Source organism: Choloepus didactylus, chromosome 10 (assembly GCF_015220235.1).
Source record: "Choloepus didactylus isolate mChoDid1 chromosome 10, mChoDid1.pri, whole genome shotgun sequence".
In the NCBI taxonomy this organism is placed as follows: domain Eukaryota; kingdom Metazoa; phylum Chordata; class Mammalia; order Pilosa; family Megalonychidae; genus Choloepus; species Choloepus didactylus.
Window position 1 is genome coordinate 96339613 of NC_051316.1, and position 20116 is coordinate 96359728.

The following is a 20116-nucleotide window of genomic DNA, read 5'->3' on the forward strand; positions in this document are numbered from 1 at the left end:
AAGCTACTTTCAGGAAACAAACTGATTTTAATAGAAATACCTACAAGATCCCAGAAACAAAAAGGTAAATGTTGAATGATGGCATTCATGGCTTTGAGAATGGTAGGGGAAATATGTTTAGGTAAGAGACCTTTCCTAGTACTCCCTCACTCTTCTGGTTTCTTGGTTCCACTTTTGCCCAGGCAGCTGCAGAGACTAGAAGGAAAAAGTATGCAAAAGGAACCAGCCTGAAGTTCAGCCTGATGCAGCCAGGCCTTGGCTTAGGTAGATAGATATTGTCATCATAACCCTGCAACCTGGCATGCTTACTCTGTGAGCACAGTGCACAGGGTTTTGGGCTTCTCAAGCTGTCAGTCTCCCTGACAGCTGGATTGAATAGTAAACCACCCTTTCCTGATCGCAGAAGAGAATCATCCACAAGAATCACTATTCACATTTTGAAAATGACCTTCCAGTCCCCTGCATAACTTTACATATATTTTTCATAATTGTAATCAACCTGTATACTATGCTGCAATTTTCTGTTTTCATAAAATAGCATATTAAAACATTTTTTATAAAATTAAATATTTTTGCACCATGACTTTCAATATTTTCATGATATTGTACTTTGTGGAAATACAATAACTTGTTTAAACCAACCCCCAGTTGTTAAGCCTATGTTCTTCCCAAATTTTGACTATCATAAAAAATGAATTATTGTAGTTCAACTTTGTACGTAGGTTTCACTGTAAATTCATAGAAGTGGATGTCAGTGCATTTGACTTACCACTTTCTTGGAGGTGATGGGGAGTGGGGCAATCACAGACTGTGTAACAGGTCAGTGTCTTAGAAAGCAGCTCTCCAGGTTCAGGGGTGACTCCCCTCATTCTGGTGGACTGAAGGGGCTCCACATGTGTGAAGGGCAGGTGATCAGTGAAAGGTCAGAGAGGATAAAAATCTTTCACCAGGTAAGTTTTCTTAAAGTTCAGCTGGGCATGATCTTTATGTGATTACTTCTGTCAGAAAATGTGCAAGCATCCAATGATCAGCAGCAACCATGCCTGTTAATTGACAAATGTTGGCACTGACAAGTGACAGGTAGTAGAATCTATTTATAAGAATTGCCAGCATTTCCATACTCTTACTTAATATTTGTGAAATTAGATTTTTACTGTATGTACTTTTGAAACATACTACCTGCTTGAACTGAATAGAGTATATTAGAATTTATAAGAATCATGTCGACTTCTGAACATGTATTTGTTAAATGGTCATAACTTTTGAACATTTGTTTACTTAGTCAAAGGATTAAAAGCTTTAAGAAGTTTAAAAATGGAGAAACTAACATGGCGGCTAGGTGAGACAGGGCAAAAAAAAGACTTCCTTGAAAAACGCTAGGTAAAAACCAGAAAGTGACCCAGAATACCGGTTACAGCAATGCGCTAGCTGGACGAGGTCTCCTAGTTACACAGGGGCCGTATACTTGGTGAAACCGGGAGTCTGCATTCTGAAATGAGTGAGTAAACTGGCTGGAAGACCCGCAGCCACGCAGCGGTCTGGGGAAGCCAGGGTTTGGCGTTTGGAGACCGACGGGCTCTTTTTTAAAAAAAAAAAAAAAAAATGGAAAAACCCAGGAGCTGCTGCAGCTGCGATAGTGGGAACCACGCAGTAAAACACAGCAAGAGGGGGCTGGGCCGGCCTCTCGGTGTCTGGCCTGGAAGATAGCCCGCTGCAGATACCCTTGGGGCTGGGGGAACGGAGGGAAGAGCCGGAAGCAGAAAGAAACCCCGCAGCTAGCAGCTGGCTCCCCGGAGGGCTGGATAAACTCCTGCCCAGGGCCGTGCCCACAGCCCAGAGCCCCGCCAGTTGTCCCGGAGCTGGGAGGGAGTAACTGTGCGAGGAGGGGGGTGTGGAGTTGCCCCATTTGGCCATCTTTGCATCAGGCTGAATGCACCCCGGCAGGGCCTGGCGGCCCGGGGCTTCCCTTGAGGGATGGCGCACACTTGTGACGTAGCACAGCATTCCCTTGGCAGAGGTCCTGGAGGATTGCAGCCGGGCGGGAGGACCCACTCGGAGAACCCAGGGACACTAGGCCAAGTCCGGTGGTTTGTGGGACAGCGAGAGAGAGGGTCTGGGGCTGAAATGAAATGAAGGCTTAGACTCTTGCGGTGGCCTTGAATCTCCAGGAACCTGGGGATTTGAACGTTAAAGCTGTCCTTCCTCCCTGGCCTCCCGTACACATGCCCCACATTCAGGGCAGACAGCTCCAGCAGCACACCCAAACTGAGTTCTCCAACTGAACCCCACAAGAATCATTTCCCCACACACCGCGGGGACAAGGTGGAAAACTGACTTGAGGGGTGTAGGTGACTCACAGACGCCATCTGCTGGTTAGAGAAAGCGTACGCCACCAAACTGCATTTCTGAAAAATTAGATGGGTATTATTTTTTTTACAACTTGAAAGAACCCTGTCAAGCAAAGCAAATGCCAAGAGGCCAAAAACAACAGAAAATATTAATGCATATGATAAAACCAGACGATATGGAGAATCCAACTCCAAAGACACAAATCAAGATATCTGAAGAGACACAGTACCTCACACAATTAATCAAAGAACTGCAATCGAGGAACGAAAACATGGCAAAGGATTTAAAGGACATCAAGAAGACCATGGCCCAGGATATAAGCGACATAAAGAAGACCCTAGAAGAGCATAAAGAAGACATTGCAAGAGGAAATAAAAAAATAGATCTTATGGAAATAAAAGAAACTGGTGGCCAAATTAAAAAGACTCTGGATATTCATAATACAAGACTAGAGAAAGCTGAACGTCTCAGTGTCCTAGAAGTCCACAGAACAGAAAATGAAAGAACAAAAGAAAGAATGGAGAAAAAAATTGAAAAAGTCAAAATGGATCTCAGGGATACGATAGATAAAATAAAACATCCTAACTTAAGACTCATTGGTGTCCCAGAAGGGGAAGAGAAGGATAAAGGTCTAGAAAGAGTATTCAAAGAAATTGTTGGAGAAAACTTCCCAAACCTTATACACAATATAAATACACAAAGCATAAATGCCCAGAGAGCTCCAAATAGAATAAATCCAAATAAACCCACTCCGAGACATATTCTCATCAGACTCTCGAATACTGAAGAGAAGGAGCAAGTTCTGAAAGCAGCAAGAGAAAAGCAATTCACCACATACAAAGGAAACAACATAACACTAAGTTGTGACTACTCAGCAGCCACCATGGAGGCGAGAAGGTGGTGGCATGACATATTTAAAATTCTGAGAGAGAAAAATTTCGAACAAAGAATACTTTATCCAGCAAAACTCTCCTTCATATTTGAGGGAGAGCTTAAATTTTTCACAAACAAATGCTGAGAGAGTTTGCCAATAAAAGACCTACTCTACTTCAGATTCTAAATGGAGCCCTACCAACAGAGACACAAAGAAAGGAGAAAGAGATATAGAGAATTTTAACAGACATATATAGTACCTTACATCTCAAATCACCAGGACCCTCATTTTTCTCCAGTGATCACTGATCTTTCTCCAGAAGGGACCGTAAGCTGGGACATAAAACAAGCCTCAAGAGATTTAAAAAAAAAAAAAAAAAAAAAAAAAAAATGAAAATAATCAAAGCACATTCTCCAACCATAATGGAATACAAATAGAAGTCAATAATTTTTGAACTGTAACTCCACTATTTACTTCCTACATGATATAAAATACACAAAGTCTAATGACAAATCAGTGGTTTTGAACTCAATGTAAAATATGTAATTTTAGACAACTATATAAAGGTGGGGTAATGGAGGAGTATAGGAACATAGTTTATGTGTCCTATTGAAGTGAAAGTGGTGTCAAAGAAAAACAAGATTGATGTGGATTTAAGAGGTGAATTTTAAGCCCCACAGTAAACACAAAGAAATTATCAGAGAATATAACCATAGAGATGAAAAGTAGAGTTTGACTTAAGAGAAATGGGGGAAGGGGCAATGGGGAGTTAAGAAATGAGTGTAGGGTTGCTGTTTGAGGTGAAGGGAAATTTCTAGTAATGGATGGTAGGAAAGAGCATTACAACATTCTAAATGTGATTAATCCCACTAATGGAAGGCTAGGGAGGGGGTGGAATGGGAAGATTTAGGCTATATATATGTTTCCACAATTGAAAAAAAAAAAAAAAGTCTAAATGACAATTGAATGCCAAGGATGAACTTGGATGGGATTAGAGGATAGAGGACAGGTGGCTCAAAGGGACACAGTTGAGACATAAGGAAAAGGAAATATAGAATGTAAGCTTCTTATCATTGTTGAATCTCTTGTACTTCTTAGCTGCGCTTAATGGGATTGCACAAAAGAATGTTCTTGTTCATGGGAAGTGTATACATGAATTATAGTGTATGTTCAAGGGTGTGTGCAGCTAGCTCTCATATGTTCAGAAGACAGAGCAATAGATGATGGATGATAGATAGGGAGGGAGGGAAAGAAATAGCGATGTAACAGCAGGTTAAAGTTGGTGGATTGAGCTATCGGGGGAGGGGGGTCAGGGTATGATGGAATTCTGTGTATGGGGTTAGTATTGTTTTTGCAACTGTTCCTATAACTTTGAATTTATTTCAAAATAAAAAAAAAATGACTGAGTGTAAGGTCTCTGAGAATTGGCAGAATGCTAGTGAAATATCAATTAGAAAAAAAATTAAATATTCCATGAAACTGAAATGAACTCTGCAATGCTACAGATGAATACAGAATATGGGGGGAGGAGAATTACTAGAAATGAGTGAAATACCTCAAAACAATGAAGGAGTAGTACTGGATGTGAATAATCAACAAGTTGACAACAGCTGAAGAACATACCTAAATCTATGCCTTTCACCTGGAAACCCATGCTTTCCTCAGCTCTCTTACACCTCTCCTTGTGTCTGATCAACATACCTCAAATAGCCAAAACAAGGAGACAGTTTCTTACGCTTCTGATCTTTTCAATAACCATTAACCAATGACAGGAGCAATCTTTTGAATATGACCATTGAACCTCTTAGGTGTTAACTGAGAATAAGATTACTGTTTGGGTTTACAAAAAATACATGAATAAATATATAAAATGCCCCAGTGTTTTATTACAACCTGCCAGAACTCCCTGTGTCGTACAGGGTAGCTAGTATACCTGGTTTCCAATATTATTGAACCTGTGTCTCGTGTTTTCGTGAGAGTTTCAACGAAAAAGTAATCAGCAGTCACTGTCTATCACCATCACCTAGGAATCTGCAATTAATTTTTTTTTAACTTCACCTTTTTTTTTATTTTTTATTGTTTTGAGTTTGGGGGCTATCATGTTAGCATTCTAGACATTAGTCTTAATTATAATTGATTCTTTGTTATATAATGATAATTATTAATAAGTACTTTTTTAGGAGTGCCTCCTGTGAGGCAGATACTTTACTAAGTAACTAAGTAAGCATTTTTCTGATATCATTTCTAATCTTCACAATAATCCTTCAAGGTATAAGTATTTCCACATTACATAATAGAAAATAGAGGTTCAGAGAGGGTGGGTTTCCTGCTCACATCTGAGAAATGGTGTGGCCAAACTGTGATTCCAAGTCAGTCTGACTCAAAGCCACTTGCCTCTCACCTTGTTTTGGGGAGAACTGAGTGAAAACAGATCTGAAAGTAAAACAGACAAGTGTGAAACCCTGTGAAAAAAATCCAAAATCTTCCATCTCAGATTGCTGAATCCTCTTTAGGAAGGCTTAAGTCAGACTTTAGCATATTCCTAATGCTTTATCAGCTTTTCACCAATATGTGGTATTTTTTTTAAATGTTAATTTCACGGTTTCAGACTTCCTCCCTTCCTCCTGCCCCTTTGATCTTCCAGGCCCTCAGTACCGCCTGGAGAAGCAGAGCGAGCCCAATGTTGCTGTGGACTTGGAGAGCACCTTGGAGAGCCAGAGCGCATGGGAGTTCTGCCTGGTCCGCGAGAACAGTATGTTGGCCTCCTGGCTCCATGCCTGCTTTGTCAGTTGCAGATGTGCTTAGAAATTATGTGTTTAGGAACACTTTTTGGACTGGCTGGTCTAGGCAGATTTGAAGAGACTGTTTTGCAAAGCAGACCTCGGCCTTCGTGCCAAAGTGTATCCCAAAGTGGAATGATTGATTTCATGCTTTTTGGTAGAGTCTGCATCCTGTTTAGCTTTCAGTGATTAATATTTTTCTGTTGAACTGTATCTTCCTAAGTGAGGAGCAACTCTGGAAATAGTTTAGAAATATGAGGCCTTTTCTGAGACAAAGACTATTTTGTATAAAGCAACTGGCCCTATTGGTATCACTGTTCAGACATCAAGAGGCTTTAGAGTTTTAGAAAATGTTAACCATTACATATTCTTAGCAAGAAGGTATGTAGTGGTTCCTAGTGCTGTGTTGAGAACTCTAGAACTTTCGTTAATTTCTTTCATTCCCTCAATCAGGGTTTCCAAGTTCTGAATTTTTGCCATCCCTCTCCCCTGAATTCCCACTGACTGAAGGAGCAAATGATACGTGACAACTATGATTATGATAGCAGACTGCCCATGGTCATTCCTGCTTTAGGGCTTTTACACAGGCTGCTTCTACTGCATGGAACCCTCGTTCCCTCACTCTGGTTAACTCCTTCTCATCCTTCATCTCAGTTTTAATGTCACATCTTCAGAGAGCATACCTGTCATCTCTCTTTCCCCACATCGCCTAAACTTGATCCAACACTCATTCTGGTGTCCCAATATATTGTGTTACAGAACATACTACTTTTCCTTCATTGCATATGTTTCTGTATATAATGTCCTGTTTTTCTCAATGATCATTTGATGTCTTTATCTTCCACTAAATTGTCAGGTCTGTGAGGGCAAGGTTGAAAACAGTGTTGCTCACCCCTAGTAGGATACCCTTTTTTAATTCAGTAATTATTCACAGACCATCCACTATAGGCTAGATGCTGCAGGAGCTCAGTGAATACAGACTGAATGAGTGCTAGTTCTTTAGCCATGCCCCTGACCTGCTAAGCAACAAGCAGACTGCTGCTGGTTTAAGCATGGCCCCTGACAGCCTTCTCTGAATAGGCATGTGCAGAATTCACCAGGAAGGTAAAATGTACTCTTGGCATTTAGCAGTAGATTTTCAAAGGCAGAAGTTAGTGTCCCCATAGTCTGCAACTAGTTATAAGTGTCTGTCCTAGTTTGCTAATGCTGCCAGAATGCAAAACACCAGAAATGGATCAGCCTTTATAAAAGGGGGTTTATTTGATTACACAGTTACAGTCTTAGGGCCATAAAATGTCCAAGGTAACGCATCGACGATCAGGTACCTTCACTGGAGGATGGTCAGTGGCGTCGGAAAACCTCTGTTAGCTGGGAAGGCACATGGCTGGTATCTGCTCCATAGTTCTGGTTTCAAAATGTCTTTCTCCCAGGACATTCCTCTCTAGGCTGCAGTTACTCAAAAATATCACTCTTAGTTGCTCTTGAGGCGTTTGTCCTCTCTTAGCTTCTCCGGAGCAAAAGTCTGTTCTCAAAGTCTCCAAAATGTCTCTATAAGCTGCACCTTCTCTCTCAGCTCCGGTGCTTTCTTCGAACTGTCCCTCCTGGCTGTAGCGCCTCTTCAAAATGTCACTCTCAGCTGCACTGAGTTCCTTCTATTTGTCAGCTCATTTATATGGCTCCAGTGATTTAATTTAGACCCATCCTGAATGGGTGGGATAACACCTCCATGGAAATTATCCAATCAGAGTCATCACCCACAGTTGGGTGGGGCATATCTCCATGGAAACACTCAAAGGATTCCAAAATCTAATCAGTACTAATATGTCTGCCCATACAAGATTGTATTAAAGATAATGGCGTTTTGGGGGACATAATACATTGAACTGGCACAATGTCTTAGGCAAAAATGCATAGAGAAAAAAATCACTGACTACCAAATGGTCCAAAAAAACTCAAATAAGTAGTAAACATTTATAAAAACTTCACCCCAATCAACATTCTAATATACAAATGTTTTAAGGCAGCAGTGTGATACTTTTCAACTATCAGATAAGTCAGATGTTTCAAAAAAAGTCCTCTTTGCTGGGGAGAATATAGGGAAGTAGGCTTGCTCAAACACTGCTGACTATAGTATAAATCACTATAATGTTGCTAGATGTATCAAGAGACCTAAAAATGTGTTACCTAGCATTTCTGCTTTTGAGGATCATTTGATGTCTTTATCTTCCACTAAATTGTCAGGTCTATGAGGGCAAGGTTGAAAACAGATATAAAATGCAATAAAGATTTGTGCATAAGGACAGATTTCATGGTATTATTTATAAAATCCAACATCAGAAAAGTAGTCAAATAACTTATAGTACATCCCTATATTGGGCTGTGCTGGTCTTCCACTTCTCATAATGACAGGCTTAGTAACTTGAACAAACTCGCCCACTGAAGGTAACTCAGAAAGCTGAATAAAATATGTCAATCACCACCCTAAAGTTACCAAAAAACACAAGATAGAAAGGAATTTATGGCCTATACTTGGGAGAACATTTGAACCAAGAGAGATGAGATTTACACCTAGGACCATTTTTGCCCTGGCGTCATTTTGCATATCTGGCAGAGGTAGCTGAAAGGCTGAGCTGGGCTGTCTAGGGGCAAGCGGTTTGTCAGGAGGGCAAATAGAAAGATGGTAGATTTAAACCTACATATATCAGTAATTAAATTAAATGTAAATGAGCTAAATAGTTTAAAGTAAAAGATGGCTAGAATGAATTTTTTAAAATATGCTGCTTATAAGAGAAATAGCTAGGAGGCGGGGCAAGATGGCAGACTGGTGAGCTGTATGTTTTAGTTACTCCTCCAGGAAAGTAGGTAAAAAGCCAGGAACTGCGTGGACTGGACACCACAGAGCAATCTGTCTTTGGGCATACTTCATACAACACTCATGAAAACGTGGAACTGCTGAGATCAGCGAAATCTGTAAGTTTTTGCGGCCAGGGGACCCGCCCCCCTCCCTGCCAGGCTCAGTCCCGGGGGAGGAGGGGCTGTCAGCTCCAGGAAGGAGAAGGGAGAATTGCAGTGGCTGCTCTCATCGGAAACTCATTCTACTGATTCAAACTCCAACCATAGATAGACTGAGGCCAGACACCAGAGACTCTGAGAGCAGCCAGCCCAGCAGAGAGGAGACGGGCATAGAAGGAAAACAACACGAGAAGCTCCAAAGTAAAAGCAGAGGATTTTTGGAGTTCTGGTGAACACAGAAAGGGGAAGGGCGGAGATCAGGCCTTGAGGCGCATATGCAAATCCCGAAGCAAGGCTGATCTCTCTGCCCAGGGCACCTTTCCTTAATGGCCCTGGTTGCTTTGTCTATTAGCATTTCAATAACCCATTAGATCTCTGAGGAGGGCCGTTTTGTTTTTTTTTTTTTTTTTTTTTTTTAAATCCTTTTTGCTTTTTCTAAAACAATTACTCTAAGAAGCTCAATACAGAAAGCTTCAAAGAATTGAAATTTGGGCACGTCAAGTCAAGAGCAGAAATAAGAGAGCTCTGAGACAAAAGGCAATAATCCAGTGGCTGAGAAAATTCACTAAACAACACAACTTCCCAAGAAAAGGGGGGTGTCCGCTCACAGCCACCATCCTGGTGGACAGGAAACACTCCTGCCCATCGCCAGCCCCATAGCCCAGAGCTGCCCCAGACAACCCAGTGTGACGGAAGTGCTTCAAATAACAGGCACACACCACAAAACTGGGCGTGGACATTAGCCTTCCCTGCAACCTCAGCTGAATGTCCCAGAGCTGGGAAGGGGGAGCAGTGTGAATTAACAGAGCCCCATTCAGCCATCATTTGAGCAGACTGGGAGCCTCCCAACACAGCCCAGCAGCCCAGAACTGCCCTGGGGGGACGGCACTCACCTGTGACATAGCACAGTCATCCCTCAACAGAGGACCCGGGGTGCACAGCCTGGAAGAGGGGCCCACTTGCAAGTCTCAGGAGCCATACGCCAATACCAAAGACTTGTGGGTCAGTGGCAGAGACAAACTGTGGCAGGACTGAACTGAAGGATTAGACTATTGCAGTAGCTTTAAAACTCTAGGATCATCAGGGAGATTTGATTGTTAGGGCCACCCCCCCCTCCCCGACTGCCCAGAAACACGCCCCACATACAGGGCAGGCAACACCAACTACACACGCAAGCTTGGGACACCAATTGGGCCCCACAAGACTCACTCCCCCACTCACCAAAAAGGCTAAGCAGGGGAGATCTGGCTTGTGGAGAACAGGTGGCTCGTGGACGCCACCTGCTGGTTAGTTAGAGAAAGTGTACTCCACGAAGCTGTAGATCTGATAAATTAGAGATAAGGACTTCAACTGGTCTACAAACCCTAAAAGAACCCTATCAAGGACAGCAAATGCCACGAGGCCAAAAACAACAGAAAATTATAAAGCATATGAAAAAACCAGACGATATGGATAACCCAAGCCCAAGCACCCAAATCAAAAGACCAGAAGAGACACACCTAGAGCAGCTACTCAAAGAACTAAAGATGAACAATGAGACCCTAGTACGGGATATGAAGGAAATCAAGAAGACCCTAGAAGAGCATAAAGAAGACATTGCAAGACTAAATAAAAAAAATGGATGATCTTATGGAAATTAAAGAAACTGTTGACCAAATTAAAAAGATTCTGGACACTCATAGTACAAGACTAGAGGAAGTTGAACAACGAATCAGTGACCTGGAAGATGACAGAATGGAAAATGAAAGCATAAAAGAAAGAATGGGGAAAAAAAATTGAAAAACTCGAAATGGACCTCAGGGATATGATAGATAATATGAAGCGTCCGAATATAAGACTCATTGGTGTCCCAGAAGGGGAAGAAAAGGGTAAAGGTCTAGGAAGAGTATTCAAAGAAATTGTTGGGGAAAACTTCCCAAATCTTCTAAACAACATAAATACACAAATCATAAATGCTCAGCGAACTCCAAATAGAATAAATCCAAAAAAACCCACTCCGAGACATATACTGATCACACTGTCAAACATAGAAGAGAAGGAGCAAGTTCTGAAAGCAGCAAGAGAAAAGCAATTCACCACATACAAAGGAAACAGCATAAGACTAAGTAGTGACTACTCAGCAGCCACCATGGAGGCGAGAAGGCAATGGCACGATATATTTAAAATTCTGAGAGAGAGGAATTTCCAGCCAAGAATACTTTATCCAGCAAAGCTCTCCTTCAAATTTGAGGGAGAGCTTAAATTTTTCACAGACAAACAAATGCTGAGAGAAATTGCTAACAAGAGACCTGCCCTACTGGAGATACTCAAGGGAGCCCTACAGACAGAGAAACAAAGACAGGACAGAGAGACTTGGAGAAAGGTTCAGTACTAAAGAGATTCGGTATGGGTACAATAAAGGATATTAATAGAGAGAGGGAAAAATATGGCAAACATAACCCAAAGGATAAGATGGCCGATTCAAGAAATGCCTTCACGGTTTTAACGTTGAATGTAAATGGATTAAACTCCCCAATTAAAAGATATAAATTCGCAGAATGGATCAAAAAAAATGAACCATCAATATGTTGCATACAAGAGACTCATCTTAGACACAGGGACACAAAGAAATTGAAAGTGAAAGGATGGAAAAAAATATTTCATGCAAGCTACAGCCAAAAGAAAGCAGGTGTAGCAATATTAATCTCAGATAAAATAGACTTCAAATGCAGGGATGTTTTGAGAGACAAAGAAGGCCACTACATACTAATAAAAGGGGCAATTCAGCAAGAAGAAATAACAATCGTAAATGTCTATGCACCCAATCAAGGTGCCACAAAATACATGAGAGAAACATTGGCAAAACTAAAGGAAGCAATTGATGTTTCCACAATAATTGTGGGAGACTTCAACACATCACTCTCTCCTATAGATAGATCAACCAGACAGAAGACCAATAAGGAAATTGAAAACCTAAACAATCTGATAAATGAATTAGATTTAACAGACATCTACAGGACATTACATCCCAAATCACCAGGATACACATACTTTTCTAGTGCTCACGGAACTTTCTCCAGAATAGATCATATGCTGGGACATAAAACAAGCCTCAATAAATTTAAAAAGATTGAAATCATTCAAAGCACATTCTCTGACCACAATGGAATACAATTAGAAGTCAATAACCATCAGAGACTTAGAAAATTCACAAATACCTGGAGGTTAAACAACACACTCCTAAACAATCAGTGGGTTAAAGAAGAAATAGCAAGAGAAATTGCTAAATATATAGAGACGAATGAAAATGAGAACACAACATACCAAAACCTATGGGATGCAGCAAAAGCAGTGCTAAGGGGGAAATTTATAGCACTAAACGCATATATTAAAAAGGAAGAAAGAGCCAAAATCAAAGAACTAATGGATCAACTGAAGAAGCTAGAAAATGAACAGCAAACCAATCCTAAACCAAGTAGAAGAAAAGAAATAACAAGGATTAAAGCAGAAATAAATGACATAGAGAACAAAAAAACAATAGAAAGGATAAATATCACCAAAAGTTGGTTCTTTGAGAAGATCAACAAGATTGACAAGCCCCTAGCTAGACTGACAAAATCAAAAAGAGAGAAGACCCATATAAACAAAATAATGAATGAAAAAGGTGACATAACTGCAGATCCTGAAGAAATTAAAAAAATTATAAGAGGATATTATGAACAACTGTATGGCAACAAACTGGATAATGTAGAAGAAATGGACAATTTCCTGGAAACATATGAACAACCTAGACTGACCAGAGAAGAAATAGAAGACCTCAACCAACCCATCACAAGCAAAGAGATCCAATCAGTCATCAAAAATCTTCCCACAAATAAATGCCCAGGGCCAGATGGCTTCACAGGGGAATTCTACCAAACTTTCCAGAAAGAACTGACACCAATCTTACTCAAACTCTTTCAAAACATTGAAAAAAATGGAACACTACCTAACTCATTTTATGAAGCTAACATCAATCTAATACCAAAACCAGGCAAAGATGCTACAAAAAAGGAAAACTACCGGCCAATCTCCCTAATGAATATAGATGCAAAAATCCTCAACAAAATACTTGCAAATCGAATCCAAAGACACATTAAAAAAATCATACACCATGACCAAGTGGGGTTCATTCCAGGCATGCAAGGATGGTTCAACATCAGAAAAACAATCAATGTATTACAACACATTAAAAACTCGAAAGGGAAAAATCAATTGATCATCTCAATAGATGCTGAAAAAGCATTTGACAAAATCCAACATCCCTTTTGATAAAAACACTTCAAAAGGTAGGAATTGAAGGAAACTTCCTCAACATGATAAAGAGCATATATGAAAAACCCACAGCCAGCATAGTACTCAATGGTGAGAGACTGAAAGCCTTCCCTCTAAGATCAGGAACAAGACAAGGATGCCCGCTGTCACCACTGTTATTCAACATTGTGCTGGAAGTGCTAGCCAGGGCAATCCGGCAAGACAAAGAAATAAAAGGCATCCAAATTGGAAAAGAAGAAGTAAAACTGTCATTGTTTGCAGATGATATGATCTTATATCTAGAAAACCCTGAGAAATCAACGATACACCTACTAGAGCTAATAAACAAATTTAGCAAAGTAGCGGGATACAAGATTAATGCACATAAGTCAGTAATGTTTCTATATGCTAGAAATGAACAAACTGAAGAGACACTCAAGAAAAAGATACCATTTTCAATAGCAACTAAAAAAATCAAGTACCTAGGAATCAACTTAACCAAAGATGTAAAAGACCTATACAAAGAAAACTACATAACTCTACTAAAAGAAATAGAAGGGGACCTTAAAAGATGGAAAAATATTCCATGTTCATGGATAGGAAGGCTAAATGTCATTAAGATGTCAATTCTACCCAAACTCATCTACAGATTCAATGCAATCCCAATCAAAATTCCAACAACCTACTTTGCAGACTTGGAAAAGCTAGTTATCAAATTTATTTGGAAAGGGAAGATGCCTCGAATTGCTAAAGACACTCTAAAAAAGAAAAACGAAGTGGGAGGACTTACACTCCCTGACTTTGAAGCTTATTATAAAGCCACAGTTGCCAAGACAGCATGGTACTGGCACAAAGATAGACATATAGATCAATGGAATCGAATTGAGAATTCAGAGATAGACCCTCAGATCTATGGCCGACTGATCTTTGATAAGGCCCCCAAAGTCACTGAACTGAGCCATAATGGTCTTTTCAACAAATGGGGCTGGGAGAGTTGGATATCCATATCCAAAAGAATGAAAGAGGACCCCTACCTCACCCCCTACACAAAAATTAACTCAAAATGGACCAAAGATCTCAATATAAAAGAAAGTACCATAAAACTCCTAGAAGATAATGTAGGAAAACATCTTCAAGACCTTGTATTAGGAGGCCACTTCCTAGACTTTACACCCAAAGCACAAGCAACAAAAGAGAAAATAGATAAATGGGAACTCCTCAAGCTTAGAAGTTTCTGCACCTCAAAGGAATTTCTCAAAAGGTAAAGAGGCAGCCAACTCAATGGGAAAAAATTTTTGGAAACCATGTATCTGACAAAAGACTGATATCTTGCATATACAAGAAATCCTACAACTCAATGACAATAGTACAGACAGCCCAATTATAAAATGGGCAAAAGATATGAAAAGACAGTTCTCTGAAGAGGAAATACAAATGACCAAGAAACACATGAAAAAATGTTCAGCTTCACTAGCTATTAGAGAGATGCAAATTAAGACCACAATGAGATACCATCTAACACCGGTTAGAATGGCTGCCATTAAACAAACAGGAAACTACAAATGCTGGAGGGGATGTGGAGAAATTGGAACTCTTATTCATTGTTGGTGGGACTGTATAATGGTTCAGCCACTCTGGAAGTCAGTCTGGCAGTTCCTTAGAAAACTAGATATAGAGCTACCATTCGATCCAGCGATTGCACTCCTCGGTATATACCCGGAAGATCGGAAAGCAGTGACACGAACAGATATCTGCACGCCAATGTTCATAGCAGCATTATTCACAATTGCCAAGAGATGGAAACAACCCAAATGTCCTTCAACAGATGAGTGGATAAATAAAATGTGGTATATACACACGATGGAATACTACGCGGCAGTAAGAAGGAACGATCTGGTGAAACATATGACAACATGGATGAACCTTGAAGACATAATGCTGAGCGAAATAAGCCAGGCACAAAAAGAGAAATATTATATGCTACCACTAATGTGAACTTTGAAAAATGTAAAACAAATGGTTTATAATGTAGAATGTAGGGGAACTAGCAGTAGAGAGCAATTAAGGAAGGGGGAACAATAATCCAGGAAGAACAGATAAGCTATTTAACGTTCTGGGGATGCCCAGAAATGACTATGGTCTGTTAATTTCTGATGGTTGTAGTAGGAACAAGTTCACTGAAATGTTGCTATATTATGTAACTTTCTTGGGGTAAAGTAGGAACATGTTGGAAGTTAAGCAGTTATCTTAGGTTAGTTGTCTTTTTCTTACTCCCTTGCTATGGTCTCTTTGAAATGCTCTTTTATTGTATGTTTGTTTCTTTTTAACTTTTTTTTTCATACAGGTGATTTGAAAAAAGAAGGGAAAGTTAAAAAAAAAAAAAAAAAAAAAAAAAAAAAGAAAAAAGACAAACAAGGGGAAAAAAAAAAAAAAAAAGATGTAGTGCCCCCTTGAGGAGCCTGTGGAGAATGCAGGGGTATTCGCCTACCCCACCACCATGGTTGCTAACATGACCACAGACAAAGGGGACTGGTGGTTTGATGGGTTGAGCCCTCTACCATAAGTTTTACCCTTGGGAAGACGGTTGCTGCAAAGGAGAGGCTAGGCCTCCCTGTATTGTGCCTAAGAGTCTCCTCCTGAATGCCTCTTTGTTGCTCAGATGTGGCCCTCTCTCTCTGGCTAAGCCAACTTGAAAGGTGAAATCACTGCCCTCCCCCCTACGTGGGATCAGACACCCAGGGAAGTGAATCTCCCTGGCAACGTGGAATATGACTCCCAGGGAGGAATGTAGACCTGGCACCGTGGGACGGAGAACATCTTCTTGACCAAAAGGGGGATGTGAAAGGAAATGAAATAAGCTTCAGTGGCAGAGAGATTCCAAAAGGAGCCAAGAGGTCACTCTGGTGGGCACTCTTATGCACACTTTAGACAACCCTTTTTAGGTTCTAAAGAATTGGGGTAGCTGGTGGTGGATACCTGAAACTATCAAACTACAACCCAGAACCCATGAATCTCGAAGACAGTTGTATAAAAATGTAGCTTATGAGGGGTGACAATGGGATTGGGAAAGCCATAAGGACCAAACACCACTTTGTCTAGTTTATGGATGGATGTGTAGAAAAGTAGGGGAAGGAAACAAACAGACAAAGGTACCCAGTGTTCTTTTTTACTTCAATTGCTCTTTTTCACTCTAAGTATTATTCTTGTTATTTTTGTGTGTGTGCTAATGAAGGTGTCAGGGATTGATTTAGGTGATGAATGTACAACTATGTAATGGTACTGTAAACAATCGAAAGTACAATTTGTTTTGTATGACTGCGTGGTATGTGAATATATCTCAATAAAATGATGATTTAAAAAAAAAAATAAAAAAAAAAAAAAAAATAAAAAAAAAAAAAGAGAAATAGCTAAAACAGAAAGGTACTAAAAGTTTGAAATAAAAGGATGGAAAGAGATATTCTGTGCAAATACTAATTAAAATAAATCTGGTATAAATACATTAACATGAGGCAAAAAAACATTAGAGATAAAAAGTGTCATTTTATAATGATAAAAGGTTCAATTTACCAGGAAGATCTAACAGTTCTAAACCTATATGCAATTAATAACATATCCTCAAAATATATAAAGCAAAACCTAGAAGAATTACTGAGAGAAATATATAAATCTCCCTTCATAGAGGGAGATTTTAATTCTCAGTAATTGGTAGAACAAATGTTTTTTTAAATCAATAGGCACAGTTAACAAACTCAACCTAATTGACATGTACAGAGAATATTTCACTCTACAACTGCAGAATATACATTTTTTCAATCACCTGAATATTTACCAATATTGGCCATATTCTAGGCAATAAAATAAAGAATATAGTCATATAGGAAATGTTTTCTAATCATCATCTAATTTCATTAAATTAGGCTAGAAATCAAGAAAACGATGACTAGAAAATCCTTGTATGTTTGGAAATTGAGAAATAAGCTTCTAAACCCATGGTTGAAATAAGAAATCATAATGGAAATTAGAAAATGTTTTGGAACAAAAGGTAATGAAAATTCTACATACTAAAATTTGTGGGATGTAGCTAAAGCAGTATTTAGAGGAAATTTTACAGCCCTAAAATGTGTGTATTACAAAAGAAAAAAGGCTTAAAAGAAATGACTTAAGCATTCAGCTCAAGGAGTTAAAAAAGAAACAGAAAAAGCAACCTAAAGAGAATGGAAGGAAGTGATAAAGATAAAAGCAGAAATTAATGAAATAGAAAATTGAGAGACATTAAAACCAAAAATTGGTTCTTTGAAGACTAATAAAATTGATGTCTGATGAAATGGATCAAAAACAAGGAAGAAAAACGTAAATAACAGAAACACAAATAGTAACAGGAATAAAAAGTGGTCAAGACAGATCCTGTGGTCCTTAAACAAATAGTAAGAAATTGTTATGAAAAACTCTATACCAAAAATTTTGAAAATATAGATGAAAAGGAGAAATTCTCAGAAAAAAGACAACTTACCAACATTGACACAAAATAATAGCAAACCTGAATATCCCCAAAATTATTTTGGAAGGTGAATTATTAATTAAAAATCTTCCCATAAGGAAAATCCAAATCCAAATGACTTCACTGGCTAGTTCTATCAAAAATAAGGAAGAAATAGCTCCAATCTTACATTAGCTGTTCCACAGAACAGAAAAAGAGGTTACCTCTCCATTTTAAGAGGCTATTATAATCTTGTTAAAAAACCCCAAAAAGGACCACACAAGACTGAAAAATTTTAGACTAACCTTACTCATAAATATAAATGCAAAAATCTTAAACAAAATATTAACAAATGAATCCAGCAAATTCACATAGATAAAAGATTTTATAGTGCAAGCACCTTACTGTAACAATCTTTGTGATACTTGAAGTGTCAAAATATGTGTAGTACCACACATGGCATGCCAAAGGAAAAATTATAGCAACACACCCTTTTGTAACTTCCTTATCTGATTTTTTAAACCTGATTTAATATATATTTTTTGCCTTCCTTTCTTCCTGCCTTCCATCTGTCCATCTGTCTCTTATTCTTTAAGGACTCTCACCTTAAACATACTAGAGGAACTAATTTACATATACAAACCTTGTAGTAGATTCTGTTTCAAAATAATGACTTCATGTTAAAAAAGTAACATAAATGATATTTATTAACATCTTGATGAAAGTTTTGGATAAAAAACACATATATATGGTAAAAGAAAAAATTCAGGTAACAAACGTATCTACAGTAAAAACTAAGCCTCCCTTCTTCCATTCCCTAATTCCCTTCCAAAGACATAATTGTTGCCATTTTTTTTTGGTATCTTTCCAGGGATCATCTATGCATATGCAAGCATATGAATATGTATGTGTGTGTTTCTGTATAGTCACATACATACACATGTGTGTATGTGTGCATTTTTATCCCCCCCTTTTTAAAAACACAGTGATAGCAAACTGTCAGCAGTGTTACTGCATTTTATCATTTTAACAATATATCCTTGAGATTGTTCCACATTAATCCACATATTGTTCCACATACAGATTCATCTCTTTCTTTTTAACTCCTGCACTGTATTCCATTGTATGAATATACTATAATTGCAAGTTAATTTTTTAAAAAAGATTAAGGCCAACTTTATACTAGGAAAGAGAAGCTTTGAGGGTTGTTGGACAAAGCTTTGAAATCTGGGTTCTAGTTATCGCTCTACTTCTAATCAGGAGTATGGTCTTAATTAAATTGTATGACCTCTGTGAGCCTCAGCATCTCTATCTTAAAGGATCTCCAAGATACTTTCAACTCCCACACTCTATGAGTCAAAATCACCGTTAATGAAAGAAGCTCTTTGCGGCATTTACAGAAGGGCACAAGGCAGTCAATGATTTAGAATCAATGGCATATAGATATTATAACTAGTCTTTGTAACATGGAAGAAAATTATAAAAACCATTTATTCTTTTATTGAAAAAAAGGTTTTAACTTTTTTTAAGTAGAAATTCTAACCAGGAGCCAAATATTGTTCTCTGATAGCTACCTATTCATAAGTCAGATCAAGACAGAGAAAAATGTTTTAGAGATTTGGTGTTTTTTTTCACTTCTGTTAACACTTGACCAAGACAGGCTCGGTATCCTTAAAGCCATTTTAGAAGTGTACTAAATTATGAGCATGTATTATGCAATGTTTGAGAGAATGTGCTTTGAGCCAAACTACCTGACTTCACATTCCAGCCCCACCACTTACTGGTACTTTGTAACTTTGGACAATTTACTAAACCTCATAAGGTGAAAAGTGTTCAATGAGTTAATACCAATAAAGCTCTTAGAACAGTTCCTGGTCATAGTAAGCACTCGGTAAATGTTTACTATTATTAATAAATAATGAAAGATCAGTATTCTGTGGCTGAGATAGCAAACAGCATACAGGAAGTCTGGGTGGAGGTCGGGAATCATGGGACATTGAGAGCCCTGGAGGAGGTGTGTGTTGGGGAGAGGGGTATGATGCAAAACGGAGGGAGAAAGGGAGTTAGGAGGACAATTCTGTGAGCCTGTGTCAAAGGACCAGACAACTTAGATCAGGGTGCTTTCCAGCAAAAGCTTTGCTGTCCCAAAAGGATACATACTTTGTAAGTAAAACCATTTGACTGGGAAGACAGTTTGCCCGAAAGGGTAGATATAAATCTTTTCAGTTTTTCTCCCAAGGATGGTGGAGCATTTTATTTTTTATTTTTATTTTTATTTTATTCAAGGCCAACTATTGTAAACCATTGTGCTAGACATGTTGCTACTCTACAAGGTAGATGTTATTTTCCTTG

The 20116-nt window shown here is 38.9% G+C and overlaps 1 protein-coding gene across 7 annotated transcripts in view; it reads left to right on the top strand.

The window, feature by feature from the left end:
• Positions 1 to 20116, top strand: part of MAPKAP1 (MAPK associated protein 1) — a 346539-nt gene that overhangs the window by 268849 nt on the left and 57574 nt on the right. For 6 of the 7 annotated variants that reach the window (XM_037798457.1, XM_037798460.1, XM_037798461.1 and 3 more), the window contains one exon: positions 5868 to 5975. The exons of the other annotated variant lie outside the window; for it this stretch is intronic. In XM_037798457.1, the coding sequence (XP_037654385.1) occupies positions 5868 to 5975 (108 nt within the window). The remainder of the gene's footprint in view (positions 1 to 5867; positions 5976 to 20116) is intronic. 7 annotated transcript variants of the gene reach the window in all.